Genomic DNA, 11,971 nt, shown 5'->3' with positions numbered 1-11,971 from the left:
GAACTTTCCAACCTAATATCCGCTTCAAAGTATTCTCTAAACCATTAGGTCATTTCATCTTGTTAATCAGGTGCAGATTACTGCTTCGGGGAGTGTAGTGACAGAAGGACATCTATGATCATCTTAAAAGCTTCCATTGCTTCCAGAATGGAACCAAGTGAGAAATGACAACTGAAGTTGCTCATCCCTTCCTTCGGCTAACTCAGTCCTTGGAGAAGCTAGTAAACCCAGTGGAGGATGAGGAGGCTAACACAAGTGGCAAAGACAGCGATCACTACACTGTAAAGCGAATGGATGACTTCCGGTGCCTACTTTAAACAAACAAACAAAACCCTGTAACCCTTTAAACTGTAAAACACCTGCTGTCTAGCCTTTAACATTGTATCCGTCTAATCTTACAACCATCTAGCCTTCAACATTGTATCCTTCTAACCTTACCACCGTCTTGAGCCTCCTTCACTCCACATGCCCTTTCTCTCTTTGTCATCCAATGGGAAAACAAATAATTTTTATGCCTGAACAAATGTTCTTTAAACAAAAATGTTTGTCTTTCTGCCCAGGAAATCAGACTATAAGCAATTCCAAAAGAGCCAACTATGTACGCTTTAAGACCCAACACTCCATTCTTAGCTCACTCTGGGGTCCCTTTCTGAAACCCTGATTGTCCCAGGCTGAAGCTTTATACTAATACCATGGTCCAGTTAGGTGCCAGATCCATCTGGTGTCCAAGCAAGCCTCTCTGAAGGTCAAGATGACAGGGAAATTGACTTTGAACAAGGATATTAGCACATGCAATACACTTCAAACTGTCCAGCTGTAGTGTCTATGTCATTGCAAAAGTCAGGAGACAACATAGGGCAAAAAGACCCCAGGGGTGTATAAGGATGCAGATTTGATTTCAGAATTCTCTGAGGTTCTCATGGAAGTCCTAAAGCAGAGCGGAGTCTGAGAATGTGCGTATGTAAACTAAAATCCAGGGATGGTGGAGGGAAGGCAAGGCTTTTGACTCTAGATTGCAAGTAAACATTTAAAAAGAGCGCCAAGTCAATTTCCTTTCTGTGAAGCACGCAAAAACAGTTTCAGTGCACTCAGGACATGCTAAGGCTGCTTTTATTCTAAGGATCTCTGCAGCCAGGTGCCTAAAGAAAGGCAGAGATGGGATGGAATTTGTCAGTTACATGGATATTTTCTTGCTTTGCCTAATGTCAAGTTTTAAAAAATCACTTTCTATAAGTCTGGACCATACTTTATCTATTATAATCACCCCAAATGCAAAAAATGTGTAGTTATTTAGAAATGTTCTTGAAACTGTTTTTTTTAAAAAAGGTTTCCACAGCTAGGTGGTGGTGGCACTCAGGAGGCAGAGGCAGGTATATCTCTGTGAGTTCAAGGCCAGCCTGATCTATAGTACAAGTTCAAGGACAGCCAGGAACAAAGAAACCATGTTTTGAAAAAACCAAAATAAATAGTTTCCACAGTTCTTGGTAGTTAAGAGTTAAATAATTAAAAAGAACTATGTTCTTGGTATAATAAACAGTAAAAGTTTCAAAAACTCTTTTGTTACATAGAATCAAATGTACATTCAAGATTGAAACACGGAGCAAATACCCTGGAATGGTATATACACATACAAGGCACATGAAGACTCTGAATCACAAAAGCCACAAGCTGGCAAACCTTTTGATTTTTTAATTCTACACAATTTTGCCAGTCATTACCAAGACAAATGCAAGTTAAAAAGAGTTTTAGAAGGCAATCAGGTGGCCACAGTTTAAATTAGTTTTACATCCAGAATAAAAGCTGAATTTAAAGAACAATTGTCTTCACAGAATTTTTCAAAGACTGAACTGGACTCCCAAGACTGATACAATGCTAAAAATAATATTCTCATCTCTGTTATGAATTTCAAAACAAATCCTTTAAAAATATATACTGCTGCGTGAATGAAAAAAATAAAGGAAAAGGCATGACTTCTAGGTACAGTGGAGGAGAAAGTTTACTGTAAACCAAAGAGAGAGCACAGGTAGAGGCATGGACAGAAACATCTAGGCGAGTCCATAGTGGCCATGACCAGGCCGAGCTGGGCCATGTGTGGGTGAGGAGAGAAGGGAGAGTCAGGAACCAGGTGTAGTAACTAAGATGCCAAAGGTATTAAAGAACAGGTAACCAAAATGTCTGGATTATATAAGGAGGCCCTTCTGGTGGAAGGACAGCCCAGCCTCTGGGCTGGTGCTCAGGGCAGAGGGCAGGGTATTACAGCCACTCTGTAACAGGTAGGATGCCAGACTGAAGGATGCCAGAAAAACTTGGAGGACAGGTTCACTTTGATGTTAAATAGGCACCTCAGGCATTTGTCCCAGGTATGAAACTTAATGCTGTGTTGGTGGGCTTGATGTGTTGGGCTGCACATGTTGCAAGGTGTGTGTGGTCAGGACAACTCTGAAGTCAGTTCTCTTCCTATAGGTCCCAAGGATTGAACCCAGGTTACCAGACTTGCATAAGTGCCTTTACCTGATGAGCGATCTTTTTGATCCCCACATTAGTTATCTATCTTCCCATCTTCAGTTTACTGTCCATGTAGAACATTGTTCTGAACACTTCAGCGTGTCACCATCTCCTTCCCATCAACACTGTTGAAAAAAATCACCTCACGGATCGACAGCTAAGCAGTATGTTGACTTGATACTACCACACCATGTAAACTTAATATTGCATATTATGAACGCCATCCTTTCGAACTTGCGCATATATGTACCTGCACATGGGTATGTATGTGTATTTTTCTTTTTAAACCTCTCACCCATTCTAAGGACATACATAAGATATAGTGAGAAATACCAACCACTGACATTCTGGTTGTTTGAAAACAACTGATTCCAAAGGGTATCAAACTGAAGAATCTAAAATGATCACTGTAGATCAGTAATAGTTAAATACTGGAAATCCTGGTGAAAATTAATTCGTGGAAAATACTTTTCATGTGACTGCAGGGATAGCTGTACATGGAGTGCTCTGGTCTGGAAGGTGCAAGCCTGTTTCTAAGAACTACAACCATGGCACTCTGGGAGTAACTAATTGTGTGTAAGCAGCACCAGAACTATGATCATGAATTTTAGAACAGAAACAAACATGAATCTCATGCTGACTCCCGGGAAGTCTTGCATCCACCACATGGTGGGCTGTGGCAAACCTTACGTCTGTAAGGCAGCTCATGAAGGATACAACCTTCAACTAGAAGCACATTTGACAGTAAGCTCTGACTGAGCTACTAAGAGCTAATGAGCAAAAGAACACTGTGTAATAGTAGACTTTGGGTAAGCATCAAGGAAGAGTGGCTGGCAGCTTATAGAGCCTCCATTTAAACATCTGATCAGCTTTCACACCTCTACTTGTGGAAGTGGACTTAAATCTGTAGGTCATTTTGAGACATGAGTGAACACATGACAGAATGATAGATCAGCTATGTCCAATTATCAGGAGAACTTTGCAAGCACCTCCCTCCTGAACCCTTCCTTCCTTCCTTCCTACACACATACACACACACCCCACACACACACCCACACACACACACCACATACCACACATCAAATCACAGACACACACCGTACACCCCACATACACACACCACACACACACACCACATACACATACCACACACCATCAAACCACACAGACACACACCATATACACATACCACCAAACCACACAGCATCAAACCACACACAAACATACACACACCACATACCATCAAACCACATACCACACAGACACACTACACACCATCCAACCGCACATGCACATCCACCCAACACACACATACGCACACCCAGGGTACTGCTAGCTGACAGTCCTTCCTCAGACCACTTCCACTCCTCGGTTACTCCTCATTCTTCCTGTTCAAGAGGAACAGCTACTGGCTTCTTTATTTCTGAAGTCTTTTGATAACAATAAACATCAATCCAAACTTTGTGGCTACCAGTTATCTCCCTAAAATTAGAAACAATTCTAGTTCAAATTATGACTTGACTTATCTGATCAGACAATTTACCAAGTTCTACTAGGAGAAAATTCCCTTAAGATTACTCAATAACTAATTCCCAGATTTCTAGATTTCCTCAGTACAACAAACACACTCCTTTCAGCATCAAACAATCATAAACACACACATGATGAAGTTGCCTGTTTTATTTCATGGCACCGATTTTGCAAACCAGAGATCTCTACTTTTCATCTCACATACAATCTGTAACCGTTCACAGGCGGAATGCAAGTTTTCAAAGAACTAGAAAACAAAAAGTACATTCTTAAAATTAGAACTGAGTGCACATTATTTTCTTTGGACCAGGAAACGGTACATAATACAAAATATACATTATATATGGAATTTCTTTAAAACTGCAGGTCACATAAACTGCAAAGTGGAGAATTCTGTTACATATTATGTTTAAGAAAAATATTTCTGCAGTTCTTACATCAGTAAGTTTAAAAAACTGAATTTATGTCTAATGCAACATGCTTTTGTCATGTACACTGCTTCCCACTCAAAACACTCAGAAATGAAGTGAACTTGATTTCAACAAAAAAAAAAAAACAAAACAAAAAACAAAACAAACAAAACACAACCTAGTCAGTGCTGAGCACTGTCGCTCCACAGTATCTCCCTGTACATACAGGTGCTACAGGAGTTAGTTAAGGGCTAGCCAGGTAAAACAATGAATTGTTTCTACTCCCACAGACATAAATCAAGCCAGAACGGAACATGAAATTTTGGCAACAAATTTAACAATTATTTTTCAATGTGATTATGGTATCTTCTGTAGCAATCATTAATCTACACTGATATGTAAGACCTTGTTTTAAACATTCTTTATTAAGTACTTAATTCCTTAGATCTGAAATTTAGTATCTTAGAACCTGAGTGACACCTGACACCTAATGAATAATAGATACACTGTACAGACACTATGGAGGGTCAGCAGCATGCCACCAGTCCACTTCTACTTCCCTTTCTGCTGCTGAGTTTCAGGAGATAATATATTATCAACCTCCAAAGCCAGCCTGATCACCACGCTTCCATCTTTACAAATAGCATTCGAAACACAGGACCTCAGGGGAAAAAAAAAGAAACCAAACCAACTTTAATACCAGATTCCAGGCAGGTGCCCACCTACCTCCCTACTGTTTTCAAATTAAAACAAACAATTCCTTCTTATGGATTTTTAATGCTCTTGGAATGGCTGGGGCTTTGCTGGGGAAGGAAGGTTTTTCGGTGTAGCCCTACATTATAACAGAGGGTCTTTACCGGGCCAGAAAGATATTCTTGAACAGTTTTATACATCGTATGCATTTTCCTAGGTGCAGTCCCTAGATTGACATCTCAAAGGTGTGAGCCCCAAAAGTTTAAGAAGCTACTCAAGAACAAACCTGTGCTATTCGATGTATAGAATCAAGATCCAATTTTGTCTTACATCCACCCAATCTTGTACACAAATAGAACCATACAGACACCAATATTACTCCAGTCTTTCATCAGTCAGGACTATATAAAATGAACAACCTTCCTAAACATTTAGTTTAATGAGAAAGCTGCCAGTAAAAATTAGGTTTGGAAGAGTAAGTACTGAATTTGTTTTTCAGTCTTGTGTTGACTATTGCCAAAGTAGGAAACAAACAGATGTCTCTGGTTGACTTCTGTGTTCAGCTCTGGAACACTGACAGCCAGGTCCAAATAAGATCATTCTACAGATTGTAAAGCCATCAGTCACCCTCCCAGTCCCCCTGGACTCCACATCCCAAGTTTTCTTGCTTTAAGCTCTGTGTAACAAAGTATGACTTGGCCTTGATGATGTAATACATGGCCTATCTTGTTCAACAGAATGAAATTGGCCTCTTTCTATTTGAGAAGGGGTACCAAGAAAGGAGAGAAAATGGATGTAGGGGGAAAACATTTCATGACGCATAAGGAAGGAAAATGGTCACTTATTTCAATTTAAACTACATTTCCTCATCTCATAAAAGCAACCTGTCATTTGAATACCATCTGAGTTCTCTTTTGGTGGAAGACTGAGACAAGGTTTTTCTATGTAGCCCAGGCTACCCTTGAGCTCAGAGATCAGACTGCTTCTGCCTCCCAAGTGCTAGGCTTGAGGGTGTATGCACCACCACTGCCCAGCTTACTTTATTTTTATGAACACTTGTTAAGAAACACAAAATCTGCTGGGCAGTGGTGGCGCACGCCTTTAATCCCAGCACTTGGGAGGCAGAGGCAGGCAGATTTCTGAGTTCAAGGCCAGCCTGGTCTACAGAGTGAGTTCCAGGACAGCCAGGGCTACAGAGAGAAACCCTATCTTGGGTGGGGTGGGGGAAGAAACACAAAAATTTAAAATGGTAAGTTAGCAAAGGCCTGCTATGCAGAACTGAAAATCTGAGTTTTTCTGATACTCTACCCTGCTGTTTAATTTGATAGGAAGAACGCAGACGTCAGTAACAGAATACACAGCAAACACGAGGGAGGAAACTGTGTTGAGCTGACCCTAAATGGAAGACGCTCTTCTGACGATACAGCAGATCCAATGCCCGTCACACTGCAGAACATTCTAATAGTGACACCATTTAGCTGAGCTACTGACCAACACAACAATAAATATTATACACTTAGAAAACAGGTTCTTAAATAGCTTAAGCATATTCTGAAATACTATATAATTTAAAAGAACAGCAAACCAAAACACATGGCACATTATTGTAGGATATAATAAAAACCAGGCTTCTAAAATTAAAAGACTTTTAAATGCCTGAAAAAACTAGTTAGAAGACTAGTAAATGTAAAATGGTCATTTCATTATCAGAATATGTAAGTGAGAATATATAACAACCTTGAAGGTCCCTCCAAAGAAAAACCTCAGTGAGAAACATTTATACGCTAAAATATTTACAACTCTTCAAATACCAAATTCTATATTGTAAAAATCAGTAAAGTCTGAATCAGTAGTATACCATGAAATTCAAAGTTAAAGCAAATCATCCGTCTTTTTGAAATCTACTTATTAAATTCTCCAGTTAACTTATTCGATAAGGAGGGCAAGATGGCTACCGTAATGGTAACACACTGAAGAGCAGATGATTTCCTGTGAACACTGATGCTGGGCTGTGAAGAGCATTTACCTAAGTAAGGCAGAACCTACAGGAGGCCCTGGACTAGACCCCACCTGGAAGGACACTGAAGGTCAGAGAGCCTTAGCACATGCATTAACTGTGACTTGCTACTGTTGGGAGGAAAAGTCAAGGTCATTTCTTACAGATACCTCTGAATAGATACTAAGACACCTCAGCAGTCCAATTTACTCTTATGCTGAGAGTAATTTTCTATTGAATGGTATTCAATTTTTCGGAAGAAGAAACTAAACAATTCTGGGAAATAGAGAAAATACCACCACTCTTCTGGGTGGTGACCTACTTTGCTGAAGAAAGTACTGGATAAGGTGGGCAACATGACTTTATTCATTTATACAAATGATCCACTTATACATACGGTAGATTCTAAGTTCTGCTCAAAGGTGAACTCCCTGAGAACAAGGACCCACTTTTATCTCTTTACAGTCCTGAGGGACTTAACCTAGAACAGTGTTTTGGTAACACTTTACACTGTGGAGAGCTGAGCTTGGCTGGTTTAAAGTGCCCAAACACATGGTCACTGTAAGCAGCACTGTAATTAAGCAATTTCTACCACATAACTCATTGTTCTTTAAAAAAACAAAACAAAACAGGGTGTCACTTTGTAGCCCAGTTTAGTCTTAAACCCACGATCCTCCTGCTTCAGCTTCTCAAGTGCTAGGGCCACAGGCACAGCCCCCACACCTGGCTTTCCCACCTCAATTTCTAATACTACATGGCATAAAAAGTTAAGCAGCTGAGATAGCTGCCTAACTGCCTAGAGTCAAATGAATGCACAGTAACTAATGAAGTCTGAGAAGTGTTCTAAAGACAGGAAAGTAAAGAAAGGGTGTCTCTGGAGCCCTGGCTGTCCTAGAATTCACTATAGAGACCACACTGGCCTCAAAACTCAGAGATTCCCCCACCCCTCTGCTTCTGGATGTCGGGATTAAAGGCATGTGCCACCACTGCCCACTTTATTTTTATGACCATGTTACAACATTAAGAGACACAAAACTTTTAAGTGGTAAGCTAGCAAAGCCTGTCATGCAGAACTGAATTTCTCACTAACGTCAGAGTATACTCTGCATATTATGCTACCATCACATAAGAACTATTTCCCTTCACATTAAAAAAAAAAAAAAAAAAAAAGCAAAACCTCAAAGCCACACTTCCAAAATATTTGAGGCATATGTATCCTGAGATGTTAACTATCAGGAAAAAGGATGGCATTTTCCCAGACAGTAAACATACCTACTTGCACAACTCCTTCCTGTAGTCCCATGATGCAAACTGTACAGAGTATAGTGCTGGCTCACATGGAAAGATCAAGTCACACCAATCACATGGTCCTTACTCCAACCTTTGGTGTCAACAACGCCAGAGGAATATTCTAGCTTCTTCTCTTTTTTTGTTGAGAGACTCTGATAAAGGGCCTAACTACTAGAGTGGGACACACAGTTTTCAATTTCATGTAAGCTTCAATTTCAACACTGAGGTTGTTTTCCAGTAGGACCCAGGCCGCTTGTCTGGATCTCGGCTTCAGCTGCCACCCTAGCAGCCAGCCAGTGCAAGAAGCACTGGTTTTCATACAATGCATTTCATCTCCGCAAAGCCACAGCTTAGAACATTACCATACTCCCAACTCTACCACAGGTTTAGACATTAAGCATTTATTGTAAGTTAAGTTTGGAATTGGTTCTGTATTCTGGCTGTTATGAATTTCTAAGTATAAAGAGAACTTCAGATTTTCTTCATTCATGCTGAACTAATGTATCAATTAAATACAACTAACTTACATCTATTCACCTCACAAGTAAGAGGGATACTGAAGGAAGAGCCAGCTGGTACTATAGCTACTGAGGTCTGCGACACTTCACAGTGCTTTCCTATATGTCCTCAATTACATTGTCTTTAAGGCTGTATATTACAAACATGTTTATTTCCAAGTTTGGGGGAAAAACAAATAAAACAAAATATATTATGCTAACTTTTATACACAAAGTTGTGACTGAGTTTGACGTTGTATTCTGATCGTTTCCTATTGGCTATCTTACTATAACCGAGTCAATTGCATGGTGATAATACAGCACACCACCTAAAGAGACAAAGATACAGAAGGTACAGAAGAGTAGTCTCTGTAACGTGACAGACGGTAAAACTTACTCTTACATGCTTAATCAGAGGGGGTTAAGCCTAAATTAAATTAGGTTTTATATCTACAATTCCTTAAGCTTTGAAATTTATTTTTAAAGGCCAACATCTAAATATTATCAACATGCTATATTTCAAATCACAAATATATCTTAACCTCTTAGATTCTAAAGACGTGGGTCAATTAAAAGTTACAGGCAAACACACATTCGACACACACACATCATAGTGTTAGGACTGTCAGACTTTTGACAATGAGTTAATTAACAGTAGGTGATCCAAGCACATCTTAAGCAGCCCGAGAGAAACCCTTCTCAACAGTAGGAACAGCAGACGTTAGTCTTCCCATCCCCCTGTATGGACCTGGATGCTAACACCATCATCAATTTAAGGATACATACAGTTTTCCCTAGGAGGAACATCCCGTTTACTCCACATAGGGTTTGAAAACAGTGGTGAAAGAGGAATTACGCATACATGATTACTTTTCTTGTTTGTTAAACCAAGCTTTATTGACAAAATGGTATTCGGAATATCTTACTAGGAACAGCAGCAGGAACAGCCAATCGTGACAGGAAAAAAATGTGGCAGTCTCCTACTGTGTAGGAAGCGGCTGCTTACCAATTCATAATTAAATGTAAGAACTCATAAAGAGGTGCAGAGAATCAAGGCATGTTAGCCCCAAATTGATAGATACTCTCATGAATACACAGGATGAGCTGCAATACTCTTGGCTACGAGGAGAGGACATCCTAGAGACAGGTGAGAAGGGATGGCTGGATCACCGAGCCAGTCCCTTGCCAGAACACAAAGACAGTTTCCACAGACCATGGCCGTACAGCTTGTCAGCTTTTGGGATTCTTCATCACCATGCGCACACGAGCATCGAGCCATGTGGCTGCTGCTGCTGCTGCTTCCCCATCCCAACCCCAGGTCCAATAGAGCATCACTTTCTCTTGTGTCACACATCAAGCCAAATCTCCTTTATCATCGATAGTGATTTTAAAGCCGTTCATAATTAAATATGAGCACTTTGTACAAGGACAATTACACTTTACAAAAACCAAAATCATACAACAAAAATTTCTGGAGTCTGATTTACAACATGAATTACGGTTTGAAATCATGTTTCCATAAGTCTCAAATTTACAATTAAAAAAAAATCCATTCTGGGCTAGCTGTTCCAGCGCTGAAGCTGCAGTCCCTCACCGTGTCGGACCCTTCCTTTAAGTCGATGATGGATGTTAGAGGCTCGGCAAGGATGGGCTGAGTTCTCCTTTGGAGGAAGGTGAATCCATGGCCAGATGAGCAGCTTTACCACATATCATCAGTTGATGCAGAATCCTTCACATAGGAAAACAAAACAAGGCATTAAATGAAATGTTCAAGATGCTAAGATGTACCACTTTCTGAATAATGCAGAAAGACTTTCTGACAGTGATCTCTAGAGCTTAGTTGGTGTTTAAAGTATGTATGTGCATATATGAAATACTAACATTTAATCTGTTTTGTTAAATCTGTTTTGTTTGGCCTGGACTCACCCACCAACATTTTTCATAAACAAATAAACCCTTTGATTTGGAAAAACGCTGGGAGGATGGACAAATATATCATAAAACCAAGGGAATTACTAAAAAGTGTCCTCTATGTTATTTTCAAAGTTCCTTTTCATACGTGCATTGCATTGTGGGAGGAAAAAGGCTTCAGAGAGCTTTACAGCACTGCAGAGAGCTGCTCAGGAATTAACAGCTAAGAGACCATGGCACTGCCATGCTAAGGCTCACAGGCAGGGGCATCTCTAGCACTTTAGTGAGGGCTTTGCCTCAGAACTTGTGGCAAAGATCTTTGTAAGCATAAAAACACTCCATGGAGAGGAACATTCAAAATTCTGCTGCTACTCCTCATAAAACTCAGTATAATCCAAGATTCTAAGCAAAGAGATTCCTAACTTAAAAATGGTGAAGGCAGGTCTTCAGGAATTGACAGACGGTAGAGACTTTCTTCTTGAGGAAGAGGTGGCCACCTACCATGCTGGGTTTGTCCCCAGCCACTGGGACTGGGCTCTATGAGAGTCCGAGCGAGCAAGTGGAAGTCACAGTACTCACTTGGGCTGCGGCTAGAACAGCTCCACAGGGAAGGAAGGGTGTGCACTGAGGAGAGGGGGAGGGAAGCAGATCGAGTGAGAACGCTACTCACAGTGTCGTCATTTTTGTAAGGGTTCAGTCTATTGTAAACGGCTTCAATTACATTCCGCCTAAATGTTAAAAAATACACAAAGTTAATCCTTTAGAAAGTAAGCCCTAGCCTGGTGTTCATTAAAACTCCAAAAAGTAATCTTTCACTTTGAGCACATTTAGTTTAGCTTCTGCTGACAACACCAAACCTGTCTAAGACACCTGTGCGCTAGTGTCAGAGCAGAGGCATGGATTACTCTATATTCTAACAATAAATGTGACAACCCACTGTTCTAGAGCGAAAGGCACAGTGGCGCACGCCTTCAATCCCAGAACTTAGGAGGCAGAGGCAGTCGGATTTCTGAGTTCGAGGCCAGCCTGGTCTACAGAGTGAGTTCTAGGAGAGCCCAGGCTACACAGAGAAACCCTATCTTGAAAACCCAATATAATATAATATAATATAATATAATATAATATAATATAATATAATA

The 11,971-nt window shown here is 40.3% G+C and overlaps 1 protein-coding gene across 2 annotated transcripts in view; it reads right to left on the bottom strand.

The window, feature by feature from the left end:
* Nucleotides 1-9,377: 9,377 nt before the first annotated feature.
* The window catches only part of Ppm1a (protein phosphatase, Mg2+/Mn2+ dependent 1A), a 31,322-nt gene continuing 28,728 nt past the window's right edge, over nt 9,378-11,971 (bottom strand). For both annotated transcript variants that reach the window (XM_028789396.1, XM_028789403.1), the window contains exons 5-6: nt 11,503-11,560; nt 9,378-10,650 (exon numbers count right to left, since the gene is read on the bottom strand). In XM_028789396.1, the coding sequence (XP_028645229.1) occupies nt 10,621-10,650; nt 11,503-11,560 (88 nt within the window). In that variant the 3' untranslated portion in view covers nt 9,378-10,620. The remainder of the gene's footprint in view (nt 10,651-11,502; nt 11,561-11,971) is intronic.

The sequence above is a fragment of the Grammomys surdaster genome, unplaced genomic scaffold (genome assembly GCF_004785775.1).
Source record: "Grammomys surdaster isolate TR1022 unplaced genomic scaffold, NIH_TR_1.0 127, whole genome shotgun sequence".
NCBI lineage: Eukaryota > Metazoa > Chordata > Mammalia > Rodentia > Muridae > Grammomys > Grammomys surdaster.
This window is presented reverse-complemented; position numbering and strand designations above follow the sequence as displayed.